Genomic DNA, 19070 nt, shown 5'->3' with positions numbered 1-19070 from the left:
ATTCTTACTCACCTTTAATTTGTTGAGTAAAAAAAGACAGCGCCAAGGAGTCAATCTACTTGTAAACAATCTTGCAAGTGGTACGTGTTGTATTCTCTGATGCCAGTAGTGGGAGATTTTAAATGTGGGAGGACAGAGGGAGGGTCTAAATGGGGGAATACCAGGACCTGTTTGTTGAGCCTGAGACTGAAAAAAGCTTCGAAACAGATTTGTGTCTTGTATGGAAAAAGTCAAATAACAAATACATTTTTGACAGCAAGCTGCCTGACGCCCTGAGTGATTAGCACGTCAGCCTCACAGCTCTGGGGTTCTGGGTTCCAATCCAGGTCGGTCCATTTATGTCGACTTTGCATGTTCTCCCCGGGCCTGCGTGGGTTTTTTCCGGGTACTCCGGTTTCCTCCCACATTCGAAAAACGTGCATGGTATGCTGATTGGATACTCCAAATTGCCCCTAGGTATGAGTGTGAGAGTAAATGGTTCTCTGTCTCCTCGTGCCCCCCACTGGCCCAAAGTCGGCTGGGATAGTCTCCAGCACCCTCCGCGCGACACTTGTGAGGATAAAGCGGTTCAATATTTTTATATCAGGTCAGGCTTTCATTTCGGCAGAAAATCTGTGACGGAACGGCAGTGTGTGACCCAATGACGTAGCGGTTCGTTTGTTAATTACGGCGTGGGCAGCGTGGGATCAATTCCCACCAACTGGTGGTAAGATGGTGTATATTGTGAGTGTTAATGGTTGTCTGTTTATTTGTGTCCCCTACGACTGACCAACTAGTCTAGAGTGACGCCTGCCTTTTGCCCGAAGTCAGCTGGGCTTCAGCACCACGCTGTTTATAACAATAAGTTTTTTTTTAAATGTGTTTTCTTTCCAATGCAGTTTTTCCGCCCAAAAACTATGTTATATATCAAACAGAGATAACACGAGGACCAAGCATAAAACAGCCACTAAGGCTGGAGCTTGTTTAGACCACTCACATGCCTATTGATTGGCTCTGTCATTTCTATGTGATTTTAGTAGTGTAAATTGCTCAAAAAAAAGAAAAACAGGAAGAGCCCTGAAAAAGCCACATATTAAACAGGAGGTGACCCAGGAATGCCACAAAATTGACAGGAAGTAATCCAAAATGAACAAAAGATGACCAGGGAATGCCTCCAATTTGATAGGAAATGACAGTAAGTTCTAGGTAGTGACTCTGAAAAACTGACATGCCCAAAATCAGCAGGACGTGACCCAGAACTGCTCTAGAATCAATAGAGAGTAACCCGAAATACACAGAAAATGACTCGGAAATGCAACAAAATCATTTGAAATTGATTCAGAGGGTTTTATTGACCAGCAAAGTAAGGCATGTTCACACTATTCTTGCAGAAATGTCATTTTCTAGTTACATTAACGTTTTCCTTTTAATGATGAAAGTTACCTTTTTTTTCTCTGTGGGTTTTGGCAAAGGTCCAATAGTTAATCAAGCTTTAAAAATGAGTAGTGACTTTATCAGAAAGGAAGGGTTGCATTCACATTTGGAGACAAAACATTCTGTTCGACCTCAAGTGCCAAACTGTGAAGCGAGCTTCAATTGAGAGAAAAAGTTACGCCAAGCTGTCTAGATAAATACATCCTTAAAAGAGTGTCTTGGATTGTGTTGGAATCCTAATGAAGCTGTCTTTTGTATTTCTTTACTGGCTGGAATGGATTCTGAAGCGCTAAAACAAGCATGTTGCGCTTCACAAAGTCTCTCAGAGCTGAAGAAGGGGCCCAGCAGAATGTGACAGCGAGCCAGCGGAGGCCATCAGTTCTGGAAAGCACATAGTGACAATAGGCGAGGCTTAGAAGAATCCGTGTCATGAGAACGCGTGAAGTGGCTCCGTGTCTTTATGCGTGTGAAGATTGAAGGTCCTGGTTAGGCTTGAACTGTTTTTGGGGTGCAATGCAAAATGTAATCGCAATCTCATAGAACAGAATTCAAAAGGACTTCTTGAAGGACACAGTTTATATACATTCCACATGTCCTTGTTTATCTACCTTTTCAAAAGATTTACGGTCGAGAGCTCTGTCCTAACAAATTTGCTTGGAGTAAATTAGTAATCAGGACAGTGGTTGCCAGTTTAGCCATTAGCGGTGAAATCAAATGTGGATCCACTCTGTCTTTAACAAAACATCTCCTGTTCTGCAGGGGTTTAATAAATTTTGCCAAAGGTAATCGCTGAACACAAAAGCACAGTTGATAATTAGAAGACAAAGCATTTATTTATACCAACTACAAGGTCAAATCCATCCATGTCAGTTCACGTAACACTCAATTACAGTGGAACACACATTTGGACCAAAATGTCAAGCATTTGCTTTGTTCAAATGAATGTAGGGCCTTTTTTTGACCCCTGAGAACAAACAATGCAAAGCATGTATATTAGTGCTGTCAGACAATCAAATATATTGATCGATCACATGCAGTCCATACTTAGGCGCCGTTCAAAGCGGCAGCCAATTGCAGTAGCTCCCCAAACTCTCACTCGTATTCGGTGTTTTTACAGGGTTTTTTTTTTTACAGCTTTTTATCCTTTATTTTTACGTTTAACTAGCTCTTAAGATTCCACTTGTTACTTTACTTTATATTTTATACTCTATACTTTAATGTTTTACAACTTTACTTTCAAGACTCTACTTCAAGACTCAAGTTGTGCGAGAGGCAGTCTTTTATCTTTGCAAATTCTGGACATTACATTTTTGACCATCTACAGGAGGAAGCTAGAGAACCAACTCCATAGAGGCAACACCAAAGAGGTCTGGAGGAGCTTGAGGACCATTTCGGGCCATGGAGGCAACAGTTTGGCCACAATGCCCAGCAATATGTTTGGAGGAGAAAAGATGAGGCCTTTAACCCCCGGAGCATTGAAAATTCCCAAAAAGCGAAAGTATTCAAACAAATATGGTAACCATTTTCATGTCCTGGTGGGAGAGACATTATCACACCATCAATAAAAATAACCATACAACTATCGTTGATTTTGAAATTATTTTATTGAATTATACATGATTTAATTAAATACCATTCCAATATGTTTGGACAAACAACTGGCATGTAAGTACAATTAATACAGCAGGCCAACAAATAAACGTGCATTGTTTTAGTAGCATGGACTACAAGGAACAAGAATTATAATGTGATTCTCTTGGAAACACCAATAAGGTGTCCTATAAAAAGTCTGGGACATTAAACATCTTGATATAAAAAATCTTAGTAAAATAAAGCCCGTCCATGGGATAAATATCACAGTGTTTATGACACATGCAGTCAACTAAAATAGGCTAACAACGAAAAAAAAGGAATAGTTCTCTCAGTGTTGTGACATGCTACAGATGAAAATCATTAGCTGAAAGTTGGCAGCCCAGTTGCATTACACTGAAGCGCTTCACAAGCTATTTTATTAATAAAATTATACCTAGCAGTGTAAAAGTATAAACATAATTGATTTTCTCAGCAGGTAAGCCTTTAGCTCATTGTTTAGCTAAAACTGCACATGGTTCACATAACAATGCCATCGCGCATAGAATCTTGCTTGATGGATGGGCTAAAAATACGGATAAGAATATCACAATAGTTCTAAAATTCAAATGATACATTTCTGAGTTTAAGAATTGGAAGAGATGGCCTCTACTACTTCAAATATTGCCACTGGAGTTTTCCGATCTGATCAATACACATGATTAACCCTTTATAGGACATTTATTTAACTCAGAGACTGCCATAAATGGTGATTAGACGTCCAGTGCCGTCAATGGCAGTGAAAGATGAGCAGTCATATTTAGGCTTACTAGTTTAAATGAATAGAACGAAAAGTAAAGTACCTAGCAATTTCACGAAACTACTCTTAAAAAATAACAGCTTTAGATAGAGATAATTATTAATAAAAGAAAATAGAATTGAGACCTGGTCACGTGGACATTAAGTTTTTATCGGGTTGTTTTTTTTTCTCTGCTTGCCCTATAAAGGGTTAAATCATCATGAAGATCCATTTTAAATAAAACGTTAATTTTTATATCATTTGATACAAATTTACAGGAATCTTAACACGCTGCTTTCCTGAAGTCAGGTGAATGTTTGTCGAGCCAGATTTCTCTGATAGACATTTAATGAGTTATGCTACCTTTTTATGATACAAAAATGAAAATTCCTTGAATGCTTGAGAATATGTAGCTCTTTGAATGTGTCACACTGGTTAATTTCAAGTTATCCAGTTAATAAAGTTGAAGCTTGAAAAGTGCCTCATTGTTTTCAGGCTCTGGGGAGGTAGGGAACAGACTTGAAGAAGGGGATCTTAAAGATGGGGCGAGATTGACAAAGTTTGGGCTGCCACAGGGAGATCTTGCTATACAACATGCCCCTTCAGGTATTCCCCGTTCCTCAATGGGGCTAGCGATACACCTGTTGATGTTATCAGTATAGCCAAAACATGTATTTCCTTGCATCAAATTCTGGAGCCTTTGCCTTTCTTGGGCTTTCTTGGCTCGATTGGCAATATAACGTACTCTGCTTTGGCTCCTGGAAGACGTCCTTCGAATTGTTTGCGGTGCGTCAACAGAATCTTGATATTCACTCGGTTTGTTGTCAGTGGCAAAGTCATTCACCGTGAGGGGCTCCACATCGGTCAACTTCCGTAGCTGCTCTGTCAGCTCATTAGTTGGTCTAGCTTTTGCCGGGCTGCCCTTTCGAAGTTGGTCCCTGGTTGGTCTCATGACAAAGCTACGGCTAATGCTGCGGTACTTGCTTACAAAGTTACAAGAGATATCATCCGAGGTGAGATCCCCGAGGCTTTTGGATAGGGATGTCGGCGTTCCAGATGGGGAGGTTGATGAAGTCCTAGCCGATGACTGCTTGAGTCCTTCCATGAAGAGTCGGTTCCATGTATGACGTCTTTGAGTAAGTCTATTAGTCGGGCAGACGTTGGATGTGAGGGTGGGAGATGTGTGTCCATCTTTTAAACACTCACTCTCTGGAAGGTTAGGGTTGGATCTACTCCTGTTGACTTGAAGGCTATCAAAGGAAATGAGCGCTGAATGGCGGCAGCTGGCACAGAAGGGACCACAAGGGACGCAGGTTTTGGCAAGAGTCTGCCTGGCCAAGTTGTTAATTGGGGAGTCAATGATCGTGTCACAGGAAGAGACGCTAGATGATGAAGACATGCTGTCTCGATGGCAAGCAGGATCAAGCTTGCTCCAAAGACGGTCGTTCAGAGTAGCATCTGTACATACTTCTGGTACTACTGAGTGGGTTCTCCCGCGAGCGTGGACTTCACTATTTGTTCTTCTTACTATCGTGTGTGATTCCAGATTTCTGGTTGCTCTTTGCGACTGACTTACATGAGTTTCAACAGGTGTTTCTAATGTAGGCTTCATTTCTGATTCAATATTTTCCTCATCTGTCAGACTATGAAGGGTTTCCTTTTGGATTTTCATATTCTCCAAGAAATTTTGGTGAAGTTGTTTTCCCTCCAGCTGAAATTTTGGCTTGGCAGAGTTTGTCACTGGGTGTGATATTGTCCGAGTGAGTGTTTTGACTTTTTTGTCTTTCATAGTCATAGCAATTGCATTGCTGGGCAATGGATTTGAAACAACTACCAAATGGGATTCAGGATTCACTGGAACAGAGGCAGTAAGCAACAATGATGTAGGACGCTGTGGGGAAAAGCTGTCCTCAGAGATGGTAACAGAACAGTTGATATGTGTCTTTTTAGAATCCCCAGATTTCTGGGAAAGAAATGGAGGTGGAGCAGTTGGGTTCCGGATCGTGGAACAATCTGTGGAGGGGAGAAAAGGATAATTAGGAATGATTTGATGATTAACCTACATTCGAATAATTCTGCTTCAAATTGTAATTAGTTGACAGTAGTACATAACCAACTTGTTAGTACAGAAACGTAGGCAGCAAATGAATGGATGTTCAACTCCTCCACTTGAACGTTTGTTAATTTGCTGCCAACCTTCCCATTTTTCATCCATTGGACATATATCAATGGCAGTGAATGGGTTAATTAGTAGAAAATGCCACACATGTCCATTCACCTGGGTTTGTTAAGTAGGAGAAGACAGTAAAAAACTATGCCTTTTAATTACAATGGAAAAGGTATGGCCTTTTGTAATAATTAAAGAATCACAATTGTTTACACAACTTGGACCATTATTACTATTTGTTAAAAAAATACCATGAATTTCGGGATGTTTTATTTCTGGTACAATATATTGTATAGCTCGCGCGACAACAATGAATAAAGAAAAGTGATCCGGGCTTAATATTTTGTTGCACATCCCATTAAATATCTGAATCATTTTGAACTTACTATATTTCCATTTGTTTTTTTTAGAGATGTATTGCCTTTCATGACAGAAACTTCCCGTTGTAGTTTTTCAACAGTGTCCTTGGGTATAATTTCCCTCATTCATCATCATGCAAGAAGATATGTACACTCAGATCACTTATCTCTCAATATTGGTATAGTTGCTGCTAAATTGGTCAGATTGAGAAAATAAAAGCTACCGAGTCTAAATAAAAACATACATCAAAATATATCATGTTGTCCTTCAAATATTACATATTACAAGACATTTTTACATAAGGTACTATGCTACATACACAGTTTTTATTTAGTTATTTAATTTGTATGGTGGACTTTAGTTTGTTGAATGATGTTATTTTTGTATTCAAATAAAGTAGTTAACCTACTTGAAGCTATTTATTCCAAACGCAAATTAATTATGATTAAAACTAAATAAAAACATTCTGCTCAAAAACCACAACAACTTGGAAATGAATGGTGGACAAAGGTTAAAAAGGCTGGTAAGATGGAGAGAATGATGGGTGGAGTGAAAATGCACCAAAAAACAGTACTTGAGGTTGTGTGCATTCAGCAGGTTTACCTGGCTCTGGTCATCCCCTCAATTCTGCACTAGGAACAGAGAGAGCGTGCAAAGGGAAAAACAGGAAAAAAGGAGTTCAGCAAAAACTGGAAAGAGAAGGAGATGGGGCCTAGGGAACAGCTTCCAGAGAATTGCATCAATTAATAGAAGTGATAAACTGATTTCGAGGAAAAGTACATCGTAAAAATTATGCAACAGTGAAAGGAGAGAGAAAAAAAACAAACTTAAGCATGCCAGACTACCACAATATTGCATGCAGAAAACACAATACGATCACAGAAACATAACACCTTCTAGAAGCATCTTGAATAATATAGTGGTACCATTACTTTCAAAATTATTTCGTTGCAAAAATGGTTTTGTAACTTGGAATTTCCGTCAGTAGTGATATATTTTCCATTGAATTAGCATAATTGGTTCCACGATCTTTCTACTATCCCCTAACCCGTTAAGAATATCATAAGTATACATATTTTCTATTAAATATATCTGTGTGGCAAAAAAAGAGAAAGAAATTAAATTAGATAACTTTTTTCATCCCATATTTGGGAAATTTTGACTGTTATTCTTAACCTAACCCATCAAAATGAGTAAGAAATGCATAAACGTTTTCCCATGGTGTGGAATTATGAGCAGCAGCTGAGTAAACATGCATACACATGCATATAAACACACAATTTAAGACCATAAAATTATGTTACGCACACAGAAAAACTCAAGAAATAACTCAGTGAAGAATGAGGGTCAAAAGTACACAGATCAGGACTTCACCCACAGAAAAAAGATGAAAAAGTGCCCACAAAGAGGCTTTTGGTCGGACAGTCGTGCTCATACCGCCTGTGGCCGCTTGCCCAACTTGGCCGGCCAGGCGTCCGCCTTAAGAGTGCAGTTTTTGGGACAGATTGGCGCTGTTTTCACTCTATTAGACTAAGTGGCAGCTACCCCACACAGGACCAGGGCCGGCTCTAGTGTCTGCCTAAATCTCACTAACCTTGGTTCTATCATCATGAGTATGCATATTTAAGTTTCTGGAGATGTTTTATTTCATTTGATGTTTCAAAACTTCGATTGATTTTGCACCTTGGAATAAAAAAGTTTGCCATTGATGTTTTTCATTGGATATCTCATCTTTAGAAGCATTCTTAAGTAGAGGTACTACTGCATCGTTTGGTACTGACACTACTTCTATTTGCAATCAATTAAAACTTACCACTTGGGTGATCTATTAAGCATGTAGGGTGTTCCAGGGGGCAAAGAGAAGCACAAAGAAATGTTTGTACATTCACTTGGGGAATCTTATTGTTAAAGGAAACTAAGATTTCAAATAAACTAAAGAGGATAAAAGTTGCAAATTCTGGGGTTTGCTCTGATTTGGAGTACATCTACCTCAGGTGATTTTAGAAAGTACGGGGATCTACTAGGGTAAAACTAAAAGTACTCTTCTACACTAGATTGTAATTACTGAGCATCCAGCTGCACATGGCATCTTACCAGTGAAGAACAGGGGTGACTTATGACGCAACTCCTCCATTTTCTGGGCAAACAGGGCATTCATCTCACGCTGAAGAGTGCCTGCAGCCCTCTTGCGGCTGTCGAGGACAGAACTTCGAGGCAGCACTGGGAGTGAGTCAAAACTGCTCAGGCTTCCAAAACTATCGCAGCTGCTGCTGTCATCACTGAGTGAGAGTCTTTGCATTCCATCACTGTTTGTGAATGGTATGAATGCAGGGCCACATACTGTACCGTATTTGGGTACTGTTGCTTGATGCCAACCAAGGTTTCTCCTGTATTCCGGTGTAACGCTCTGCACGGGTGTGACCGTATTGGGAAAGTGCCTACGTGGAATATTACATGACAGTGCATTCCTGTGTGAAGCATCAGGCAGAATTTGGAAGTGCTCAGCGGCTAGAGTTTGCCTGGCTTTGGATCTGGGGATAGGCTTAGGTTGTAGAAAAGCCTGGGTAGAGTACTGAAACTGGGCTTCCTTGGAGTGGGGAAGTGAATGTGATACCGGTGGAGAATGAACCGAACGTTGCGGCCGAACAATTTTCTTGGGTGAGCAGTTACTTCTTTCCTGCTCATCCGCCAATTTTAGATTCGAGCCCTGCTTTTTATCAACACCACCCTTTCTCTCTGTGTCTGGACTCTCCTTGGAGCCGATCACACAGGTGATACAGTTAGAAGATATTCCCACTCTGCCCGAGCTGTTAAGCGAGACCCGAGCTAAAACCCCTGGTTTTGTGTCTAAATCGTGAAAACGCAGTCGACTGGCCCGTTTTAAAGGCTCACTCAGAGGACGTCGATGAGCAGAGCGAGTGCTCTTACCTTTACCATCGGCACAATAAGTCCCATTGGAATCAGGGTGTTCATTGGTGGCCTTGGGTTGGCCGGATGCCAGTGAATCGCCATTGCGGAGTTGTGATGGTGTTGGCTGGTGAGAGGAGGAAGCAGAAGCCTTGTCCTCTGACTCTCGATCTGCACTTGTACCATCCAAGTTGCAGTCTTTGGTGTTTGTGGTAATCTCAGGAAGGCCCTTCTTTACTTTGGGTGGGGCTTTGGGTGGGGCTTTGGTTGGGGCGCTGGCAGTGCGCCGCAGGATGTGGGCACCAAACGGCTGCTTACGGCTGTGCTGTGCAGCAGCATGGCTGTCTAGGGAGGCCTGCTTTGGGTTTCTGTGAAACAGGCCTTTTATGCCACTGGCTGCTTTGGCCTGACAAAAGCACAAGAAACAGAAATGGTAAATTACTAATCACAGAGGATACCATTGCAGCCAAAACAATTGACATGAAACTGGTGGAATTCACTAATACAATAACACGGTTTTAGAGGAGTGAACATGCTTAAGTGAAGGAGCAAGTTAAATCATAACACATTCATATGTACACGTAAACGTTCATGTCACTGCTCACCCTCCAATAGTTGATTCATACATTTGAAGAAAAGCTCTTTGAAATTGAGGTCCTCGCTTTCAAACTTGAAATGATACCACTGATAATTATTGCATGCTTGAAACAATGCATGAGTGGCAGAAAAAAAATAAACAACTGCATCCGATATTTTATGCAAATCTTACTATTAATGACATGTCCTATACAAATCCAAGGCTATTGAACATATTTTCCATAATAACACAGCATAATACTCTGTTCTATGTCATGTATATGCAAATGTGTGGATGTTTGTGTCATAAATGGAGCAAGGTAAGACTTTATATTTACATTTATAATAACAACCCGACAATGTGATGACATTATTTGTCCAATAGTAAATGTGATCATTCGAGAGAAAAAAAAACACCAGTGCCACTTTAAATAATGTGAGTGAAGTAGATCCATGTATAGTAAGAGTAGACATTGAGGTGACAGTAACAGTGAGAGAGTGACAACAACAAAGAAAATTCAAGAAGTGTAAAAGATCAGTGTTTCTATTTGCAAATATATATATATATATATATATATATATATATATATATATATATATATATATATATATATATATATATATATATATATATATATATATATATATATATATATATATATATATATATATATATATATATATATATATATATATATATATATATATATATATATATATATATATATATATATATATATATATATATATATATATATATATATATATATATATATATATATATATATATATATATATATATATATATATATATATATATATATATATATATATATATATATATATATATATATATATATATATATATATATATATATATATATATATATATATATATATATATATATATATATATATATATATATATATATATATATATATATATATATATATAAATTCGGACTATTTAATCAGATTTCTGTATTTCAGTAGCTGTCACACTAGTTTTTGTGTCAGCAAAATTGATGAACTGGAACATGTCTGTGATTGGGCCTCAACCCACGATTAGTAAAATGCATTTGGTTAAATATTTTGTAACAAATTCATTATTATGTTGGATGGAGTTTAAATGAGTGTGTAAACTAACAAATGTTAAAGAAAAAAATAAGTGGTGGAAGCCAGGCAGATTCCCTGATGTTTTTTTTTTCTTTTTTTGATAGAACTGTATACGTAGCAATAGCTCTAGCCATTAGACTTGAAGACATTGCATCTACTTGAAGGATCACGGAAAGTACTGATAATTCAAACTTTCAATAACTCATGTCAGGCATGAGTTGCTTCTCATTATAAAGCTGACAAGTGAGACATGTGCAAAGGCAGTTTGACTTGGGCTCATGCAAAATGCCGACTGGGTGTCACTACACCTGAGCTTTGAGTGGCAGCGTCAATTCTCCTAAAAATGTCCCACTTCGAAAAGAATCATTTGGTAAAAGAGGGGCCCACTGGAATTACAGAGAGACAAAGACAGAGCAGGGCAGAAAGAGAGAATCAGAAAGCAACAGATGAAAAAGAAATAAAACATGGGAGTGGTAGGAAGTACGATATTAAGCACAACTGTTAAGAAAGAGAAGCTTTCAAAAAAAGACAATATGAGTAACACTTAGACTACAGGCAACAAGAAACAGATGTTTGGAACAGAAAGCAACATTTTTTTTATCATAGCTAGAGCTACATTCTTTCTAAAAGTTGAAATACCAGCAACGCCTCTTCCTTACACATAATGTACGTACATGTCTTTTATAACTTTATGTTTAGATAACCCATATAGTGGGTAACCAGATGAGTAAAAGTGGAGAGAAACATAAATATAAGCCAACATTTCCCAACAGTTCCCTCCCAACAAAGGGGCAGACATTTTATCATTGCTGCTATAGGTTTGGCCAATCAAATAAGAGTATCACAGATTGCCTGCCCTTCCTTGTGATCTCATTCATACACAGTATCTCATGCACTTGTGGTCAAGTCTGCCAGTGTGTATGCATAATGTCAAAAAAAATGGAATTTTCTTGTAAGAGGAGTCATTTTCTGGGTGTGTTCAAACAATTTTTTAATTCATTATCAGAGGTCTAATAAAATTCCTATGCTATTTTTCCGCATTCAGGGCATTCAGAATAGCAGTTATGTGTTTCTCTAAATTGTGAAGGGGGAATGTAATTAAGAATAGTGTTTCTTTTATGTTAATACTAAATCATTGCCTATTCACTTGAATGTTGAATTACCGTATTTTCACGACTATATGGCGCACCGCATTTAAAGGCGCAATCTCAGTGACAAGTGCTATTTTTGCAATAAAGCACATGCCCAAACTATATACGGGTACCAGGTAGGGGCGTGCCTTTAGCATCTTCTTACACACACACCCACGTCCGCCTTCTGTCTATATAAGAAGCATGTCGGACAGAAGTGCTCTGAGTCATAACTTGGAAATCTGGGCATACACACGGCGCATGGCATTATAGGGCCCCCTTTCTATTTTGGAGAAAATGTAAGACTTTTTAGTGCGCCTTATAGTCATGAAAATACGGTATTGTTTCCATGGCTTCGTCAGGCAAAACTTAACTCGTTCTCGGCCATTGACAACGGCTTTCACTTAAAATGGATTGGACCTCAACTACTGATGAATTCATTTCAGCACATGGCAGAAGCATGAAAAGACATTTCATCACCCGTACAAACATGTCCTCAGAGCAGCCATGTTAATAAGGGCGACAGTCCCATTAAAGTCAATACATTGACAAGTTGGAATTGTCTAATTATTAACCAATTTTTAAAATACTAGTTCATTAATACCAAAGCATCTTCTATTGACTCAGTTGTTGCCATTGACCAAGTTAGGGCTGACAGCAAATGAGAGTGAATTAATTTGCTGCCACACTCCCACTACATTTAGGTGGGACATGTACTAGTGATTAACATTCACAACAGAAGGATGATTGAATGCCACACAACTGGATGTGCATCCTCACCTTGGGAAGGACGACAAGTGATTCTCTTTTGACCAGTATGCTGAAGCTAGCTCTTAAAAACTATATATTGCACACCATTGGCACAGGATTTCTTATTTCTTCCTATATCTGTGATGCCATTTCAGTGCCGTATTGCCATTCATGCTAGAATAATTAAGAGATGACAATCACAGGAGTACCTACCTTACCAGTGATGTCATGTACAGCTACATGAACAAAGATGGAAGCCTCCTCCATACCTTCTAAGTACACGTGGCGATAACCTGTACACAATGAAAAAAAGGTGGTCCATAATCAGATCTAAATGAAAGTAGAGATATATTAACATAATGCGCTCATCAGAAGTCAGCCAGACACACACTAAGCATAAAATTGTAAATATGCGTGTAGGCGATGAGTATATTTACCTGGCATCATGCTGTTGAAGGCAATGGAACGTTGCCCAATGAAGTCTTGACCAATGGGGTCGTGGTCCCACACGAGGAAACGTACAAGAGTCAGTTCCGGCATGTGGATCGTGAACACCAAAGTCTCCTCCCACATTGGGTTGAAACCTGTGGGATCATCCCAAGCAAGGTTTTGGGTGTTGAAAAATCAAAGAGCAAAAGAGTTAAACAAACAATGAGTTGGAAGAACACAGAAGAGCAAAAGTAAGAAATGAAAAGATAACAAGAATAAAAGAGTAATAGGAGGAGAATGAGGCAATAGTAGAGTCAAGAGAGTGTTGTACTGTGGAATTCAGCTCAGTAGTAATACATTATTCAGGGAGTGTGTTTTTCTGTACAGACAGAGGTTTGGCATGCGCAGGTCTCTTTGGGCTCAGCCTATCAATAATACATCCAACGACATATAAGCAGCCCAACTGTGTACTTTTAACTTGCATGTTCCTCGAAAACAATATAAATCATGATTTCGCTTACTTTTGATTTTTTTCCCCCTTAGGATCTAATATGCAAATTGCACAACCAAAACAGCAGCTTCCTTAGCCAAGACTGAACTTCTGTCAGAAGATGGTTATTTTTGTTATGTTACAGTAGGGATAGCAGTATGAGGTTATGGCCACATATATTGTCCACATTGTGGTATAAACTTTTCCATTAAAAAAACTAAAACATGAATTATTAAACTGGATTCACTGGTTTACATAACTAGATGAGTAGTGGTCATAAAAAGGCAGAAGATAAAAATTGTGAAAGGTAACAAATAATGGAACTCACCATTATCATCCACTACTCGAGTTTGCTCCTTGGCACAGTCCACCGGAAGTCCAATGATCTCCACTTCCACAAAGGGATCAATTATCTGTCAAAGATGACATACCAGAAAACATACATTAGGTAATCCAATATCACCATGCAATGATGAAGTGTACTGTTAACATGTACAATGCAAATGCAACCATTCATTCTCTATTCTGGCGGACTGCATTTGACTGATCGCCAGCCATTTTATGTACACTTATGAAAATGAGTATGAGTGTATTCTACCTCTCCTCTGTCCCCCATCATAGAGTCTTTGGGTTTGGGCAACTGCTGTCCACTAATGATCTTCAATACCAACTGCTTCTTCATTTGACCTGGTCGTGGATCGTCCGAATTGGGATTAAAGGCATCTGAAATGTAGCAAAGCACAGTGGAGGAAAAAGTTAAATAACATTATTCTTAATATAACTACTATAAAATGCATTGTTGAGGCAATCCACACTAATGCTACTTCATACCACACTATAAATATCTAATCGGTACAGTGGTAGAATGGTGAGCACATCCACCTCACTGAACTTTTGTGTGGCATTTGCATGTTCTCTCTATACTGGGTGTTCTTCGGGTACTCTGCCTTTGTCCCATGTCCCAAGACATCTTAGGCAACATGAGCATTCTAAATTTCCCCTTAGGTGTTATTGTAAGTATGAGTGGGTTATTTGGATGTGTCCTACGAGTGGCAGGGCAACCACTCGACCCAGGATAAGTGTTCAGGGAAATTAATGAAAGAATGAATGAATGAATGGTCATTTAAACTAGGGGTCTCAATCAGTGGGCAATTGTAGTATATGTTTAGCCCGCCTACAATTTGCCAGGGGCAATAAAGCTCTAAATAAATACATTTACATAAATTATATAATAACTGACAGAAAAGTTTACATTTTTTAAGAAAAAAAGAATATTAAACACACAATTACAAAAGTACAAAAGCAATGATGCACGTTAGATCCACCCAGATTCTATTTCAAAATTTCCAAATACAGGGGTACTGCTATTTACAAAACTAATTGAAACTGGTACTGGAAATGCATTTACATTTTGGTAGATTTTGTAACGTGGATTTCGATTTCGTACATTGGAACAATTATTTGCACATCAAAGGGTTTCGTAACCTGAAATTATCCTATGTAAAAGCATTTGTAAGTAGAGGTACCATTGTTTATTGAGTTTGAAACCCCTGATTTAATCAATGTATCTATTTTATTGGATACAACCTACACTATTATGGTAGAAGAAAACAACCTTAGCATAGCAATCTTCGAATTAGATGTAATCAAAATCACTTTTGAATTGATTAAAATTGCAAAAAATGAGAGGAACATTCTGAAACCCGATATAATGAAAATGTAAAGTAGTTCAAGCAAGCGCGCTCACCTTCACACATGCATTTGGGTTTGAGGATGAAGCCGCAGTTGCCATTGCTATAAAATTTGGCTCTGTTGAGCTGAAGGACACGACCCTCGGACTGGTAGTTGAGTGCAACTGTAATAACAGCCTCCAGTTATACGAGTCAACAAATGGATACAAAGTGATGACTACTACAACGGCCTACCGAGTTGGCAGCCTGCGTTCCAGAAGGGTTGCGGGTTGAAGTTTGAAGAGTCCACGCGATATGAAGAGGGGTAGATGCGAGAGAGCTGTCGCTGGTTAAAGTGGTTGAAGGAGGTGGCTTTCTGCTGCATCACCTGATGAGCTTTGGTTTCACTCAGGGACGAAACCTGCCAGCTGCAGTTGGCTGCCATGCAAACCATGCAACTAACATAGGTTAATCACATAATTGACACGCGTCTTGTTTACATGCAGTCAAGAACTCACCTTGTGCTTCAACGTCATAGAGGCCCACAGAACATGTGTATTTGACAAGGTCAGACAGGGCTCGGGATAACTTCATAGTTTTCTTCTTTCTGGAAGGGTTGGGGATTACAAAGAAATGATACATCAAACATTAACAGCAAGCCACAATTGTGTCTTAGGGCGTGTTTCACTTGTGATGTAGGGGTGCGCGTGATGCACTGCTGGAGCTCTCTTGGTCAGTATCAGTGTCTTCCAAGCTTGAGGTTTTTTTCAGCTTGTTTTTTTTCTATTGTGGGGACAGAATAACACAGATCTTAAAAAAAGTATTTGCATGGAAATACACATTATTCCTTTGTAAGGGGAAAACAAACAGAAATAGACAAAGAGCAAACCTTTCGTTTTGAGAAGCTCCCTATAAATGAGTGGCCAGTGCGCTTATTGCTGCTGGTGTTAGCATCGTCCGATGTGACTGATCCATCGTGCCCTTTAGCCTGGGAGAAGTAAAATTATTGACACTGGGAAGTAGGGTTTTAACATCCTTTAATTAAACTAATAATATTTTTTACGTTAACTGCTACTGTATTTTTTCAGTGCAATAAAATGTGATGGTTTTTAATTCTGACCTCTGTGTCAGTTTTGTCTAAATGTCCAGCAGGTGGAAGTCCAGTAATTGTGAAACTGTCTGGGTCTTCTCTGTCTCGAATCTTGGACTCCTTCATCAGGTTGTCCAGTTTTTTCTTGGCCATATTTTCCACTTGCTTCCTGTTGGCAGACATCTAAATAAGGAGAATATAGATTAGAATAGAATGCCTTTTACTGTATACACAGTACTGTACTGTGTAACAAAGTATGATGAAATTTTAAAAGCAGTGCAAAAAAATGAATCCTACTGTGGAGTAAGTGAACTGCTTAAATTCAACACAGATGAAAGTTCCAAAACATTAAATGCTTCATTGAGGAAGTGATTATTTTTGGTCACAAAGACTCACTGGTCATCCATGGACATCAAATTTTGGGTCATGTAGGTCATAATTTTAGACCAGGGGTGGACAAACTATTTCAGAAAGGGCCTTGAGGAGGTTTTTGTTCCAACCTATAGAGGAAACCTTTCCACCAATCATAGAAGTCCAATCAGTGGATTTTGGACACATTATTTTTAAAATATATTTTCACACAATACCAGTTAAACTTTTCGGTCCTTTGCAAGATTTTTTTCCCCGAAAACATTACCTTGTAAAAGTTGACTGATTTTTACATAATAGAGGACTGTGCAGTATAGTCATATTGTCTCCTATTGTTGGTCTACTTTATCTGCAGTTGCCTAAATTCTAAAAGAGGGCATACCAGGTATGACTTTGTTTTTTTATCATTACTATATATGTAGTCATTTTGTTAAAGATATTGCATTGCAATAGTAATAATAAAAGAAAATAGAGCTTACGGTGTTACGGTGGAAAAAACAATTCAAGACTGACTTACAACAGTTTTAAAATGTTAAATACAACTGTAATGTTGAATGTAGCCACGTGATGTCAGAGTTTAGCTATAAACCAACTGATTTAAATCTGGCGCGATACAATGTACAGTAATACCTTGAGATAGGAGCTCAATGCGTTCTGGGACTGAGCTCGTATGTCAATTTACTCGTATCTCAAATCAATTGTCCCCATTCAAAATAACTAAATACAAATTAATTCGTTCCCGTCTTCTGAAAATAAACACATTCACGTTTTAATTGTTGTAATTCACCACCTATGTTCACAAAGTAACAAATACCACGTATGTTGGGACCTTCGTATGTCAAGGTATTACTGTAATGTTTCCTTCGAGCAAGTACAGTGTATATGCTCAAAAAATGGGATAGGTTAAGTTTTTGGTTTAAATTCAAATCTTAGGTTTCTTGCCTCTTTCAATTAAATAAATGCGTTTGAAAAAATAAGGTTACATACATCGCCATTCATCAATTTGCAGTCATCTTCCATCTCATCTGCACTGTCTTCATCTGACACATCACCTTCCTCTGCATTTTCATCAATGTTTGGCGGCAATTTTTTACCCTGTCGGACAAAATACATTTAAGAATGTAGTTATGCAACAACATTAAATGCAAAAGTATGACAATGACATGGAATTTTAATTTTTCTACAGTTCTACTTTCAAATTTATTAATAATTTGCATTTTGCTACTGTGGGGGAACTATTAAACAAGCATCTGGCGAGTAAACCCAAGAATGCATGTTCTTAACATTTATAACATGTTATTAATAAAACATTACTTATTTGTTCTGGGCGAGTGGTTAGTGCGTCAGATTCACAGTTCTGAGATAGAGGGTTCAATCCCAGGTGGATGCATGTTCTCCCTGGGCTTGAGAGGGTTTTCTCCAGGTACTCCGGTTTCCTCTCATATCCCCAAAACATGCAGGGTAGGCTGGTTGATCAATTTTAATTGCCCTTACTAATGAGGATGTCTGTCTAATTGTGCCCTGTGATTGGCTGTCCACCAATTCAGGTTGGCCCTCGCCTGGTTTCCCATAGCAAGCTGGGATAGGCTTCAGCACCCCCCGAGGCCTTTGTGTGGATAAGTGGTTCGGAATATGAATTAATAAGTGGTCATTTAATCGTTACATTAAATCCGCATTCTTAGTACAAGATAGAACATTTATGGGTATCGCATTGGAATGGGCAAATGGTAATTAGAAAAAATAATCGGATTGGATCCGTAGTGAAAACAAATCAGCTTGGAAATTGCCTAATATAATGTATCCCCTCGACTTGTTATGATGAAAACTTTCTCCGGAAAAAAATAATCATGATACAGTAAGTGAAAATAACTCTAGTATTGCATTCTCATCATGAGGTTTGGGGCACTTTAAAAAATGAAAAAAAATTACATTGATGCTGCTACTACTATATACTACTGCTGACAAGTGCAGTAGTGGATTAAGACGTTTATGTAACACCATATATTGATACTGAGCGTACACTTCAGTGAAAGCATTTGGTGACTTTGCAGCCTACTTAACTTCAATATGCTGCATCTGAGATCTGTTACATAATAATAATTGATCTTCAAAAATCAGACCTAAACTTGAAGTTGGAATTCATGACAATATTTCTGCTCTTAAGCACAGTTGTTAAATTATTGACTAACGTCACTTTTTTTCTCCAGTTAGCTCAGTTTACTCTATTAGACCACA

At 38.5% G+C, this 19070-nt stretch overlaps 1 protein-coding gene across 1 annotated transcript in view; it reads right to left on the bottom strand.

The window, feature by feature from the left end:
• Positions 1-2998: 2998 nt before the first annotated feature.
• The window catches only part of plch2a (phospholipase C, eta 2a), a 36775-nt gene continuing 20703 nt past the window's right edge, over positions 2999-19070 (bottom strand). The window contains exons 10-22 of the mRNA XM_077714855.1: positions 17823-17930; positions 16497-16649; positions 16266-16364; positions 16065-16159; positions 15895-15983; positions 15632-15814; positions 15454-15561; positions 14305-14429; positions 14035-14119; positions 13225-13371; positions 13001-13080; positions 9237-9621; positions 2999-5794 (exon numbers count right to left, since the gene is read on the bottom strand). Coding sequence (XP_077570981.1) covers positions 4236-5794; positions 9237-9621; positions 13001-13080; positions 13225-13371; positions 14035-14119; positions 14305-14429; positions 15454-15561; positions 15632-15814; positions 15895-15983; positions 16065-16159; positions 16266-16364; positions 16497-16649; positions 17823-17930 — 3216 coding nt within the window. The 3' untranslated portion in view covers positions 2999-4235. The remainder of the gene's footprint in view (positions 5795-9236; positions 9622-13000; positions 13081-13224; positions 13372-14034; positions 14120-14304; positions 14430-15453; positions 15562-15631; positions 15815-15894; positions 15984-16064; positions 16160-16265; positions 16365-16496; positions 16650-17822; positions 17931-19070) is intronic.

Source organism: Stigmatopora nigra, chromosome 1 (genome assembly GCF_051989575.1).
Source record: "Stigmatopora nigra isolate UIUO_SnigA chromosome 1, RoL_Snig_1.1, whole genome shotgun sequence".
Classification (NCBI taxonomy): Eukaryota; Metazoa; Chordata; class Actinopteri; order Syngnathiformes; family Syngnathidae; genus Stigmatopora; species Stigmatopora nigra.
The sequence above is the reverse complement of the archived record's forward strand: the minus strand, read 5'-3'. Positions and strand labels throughout refer to the sequence as shown.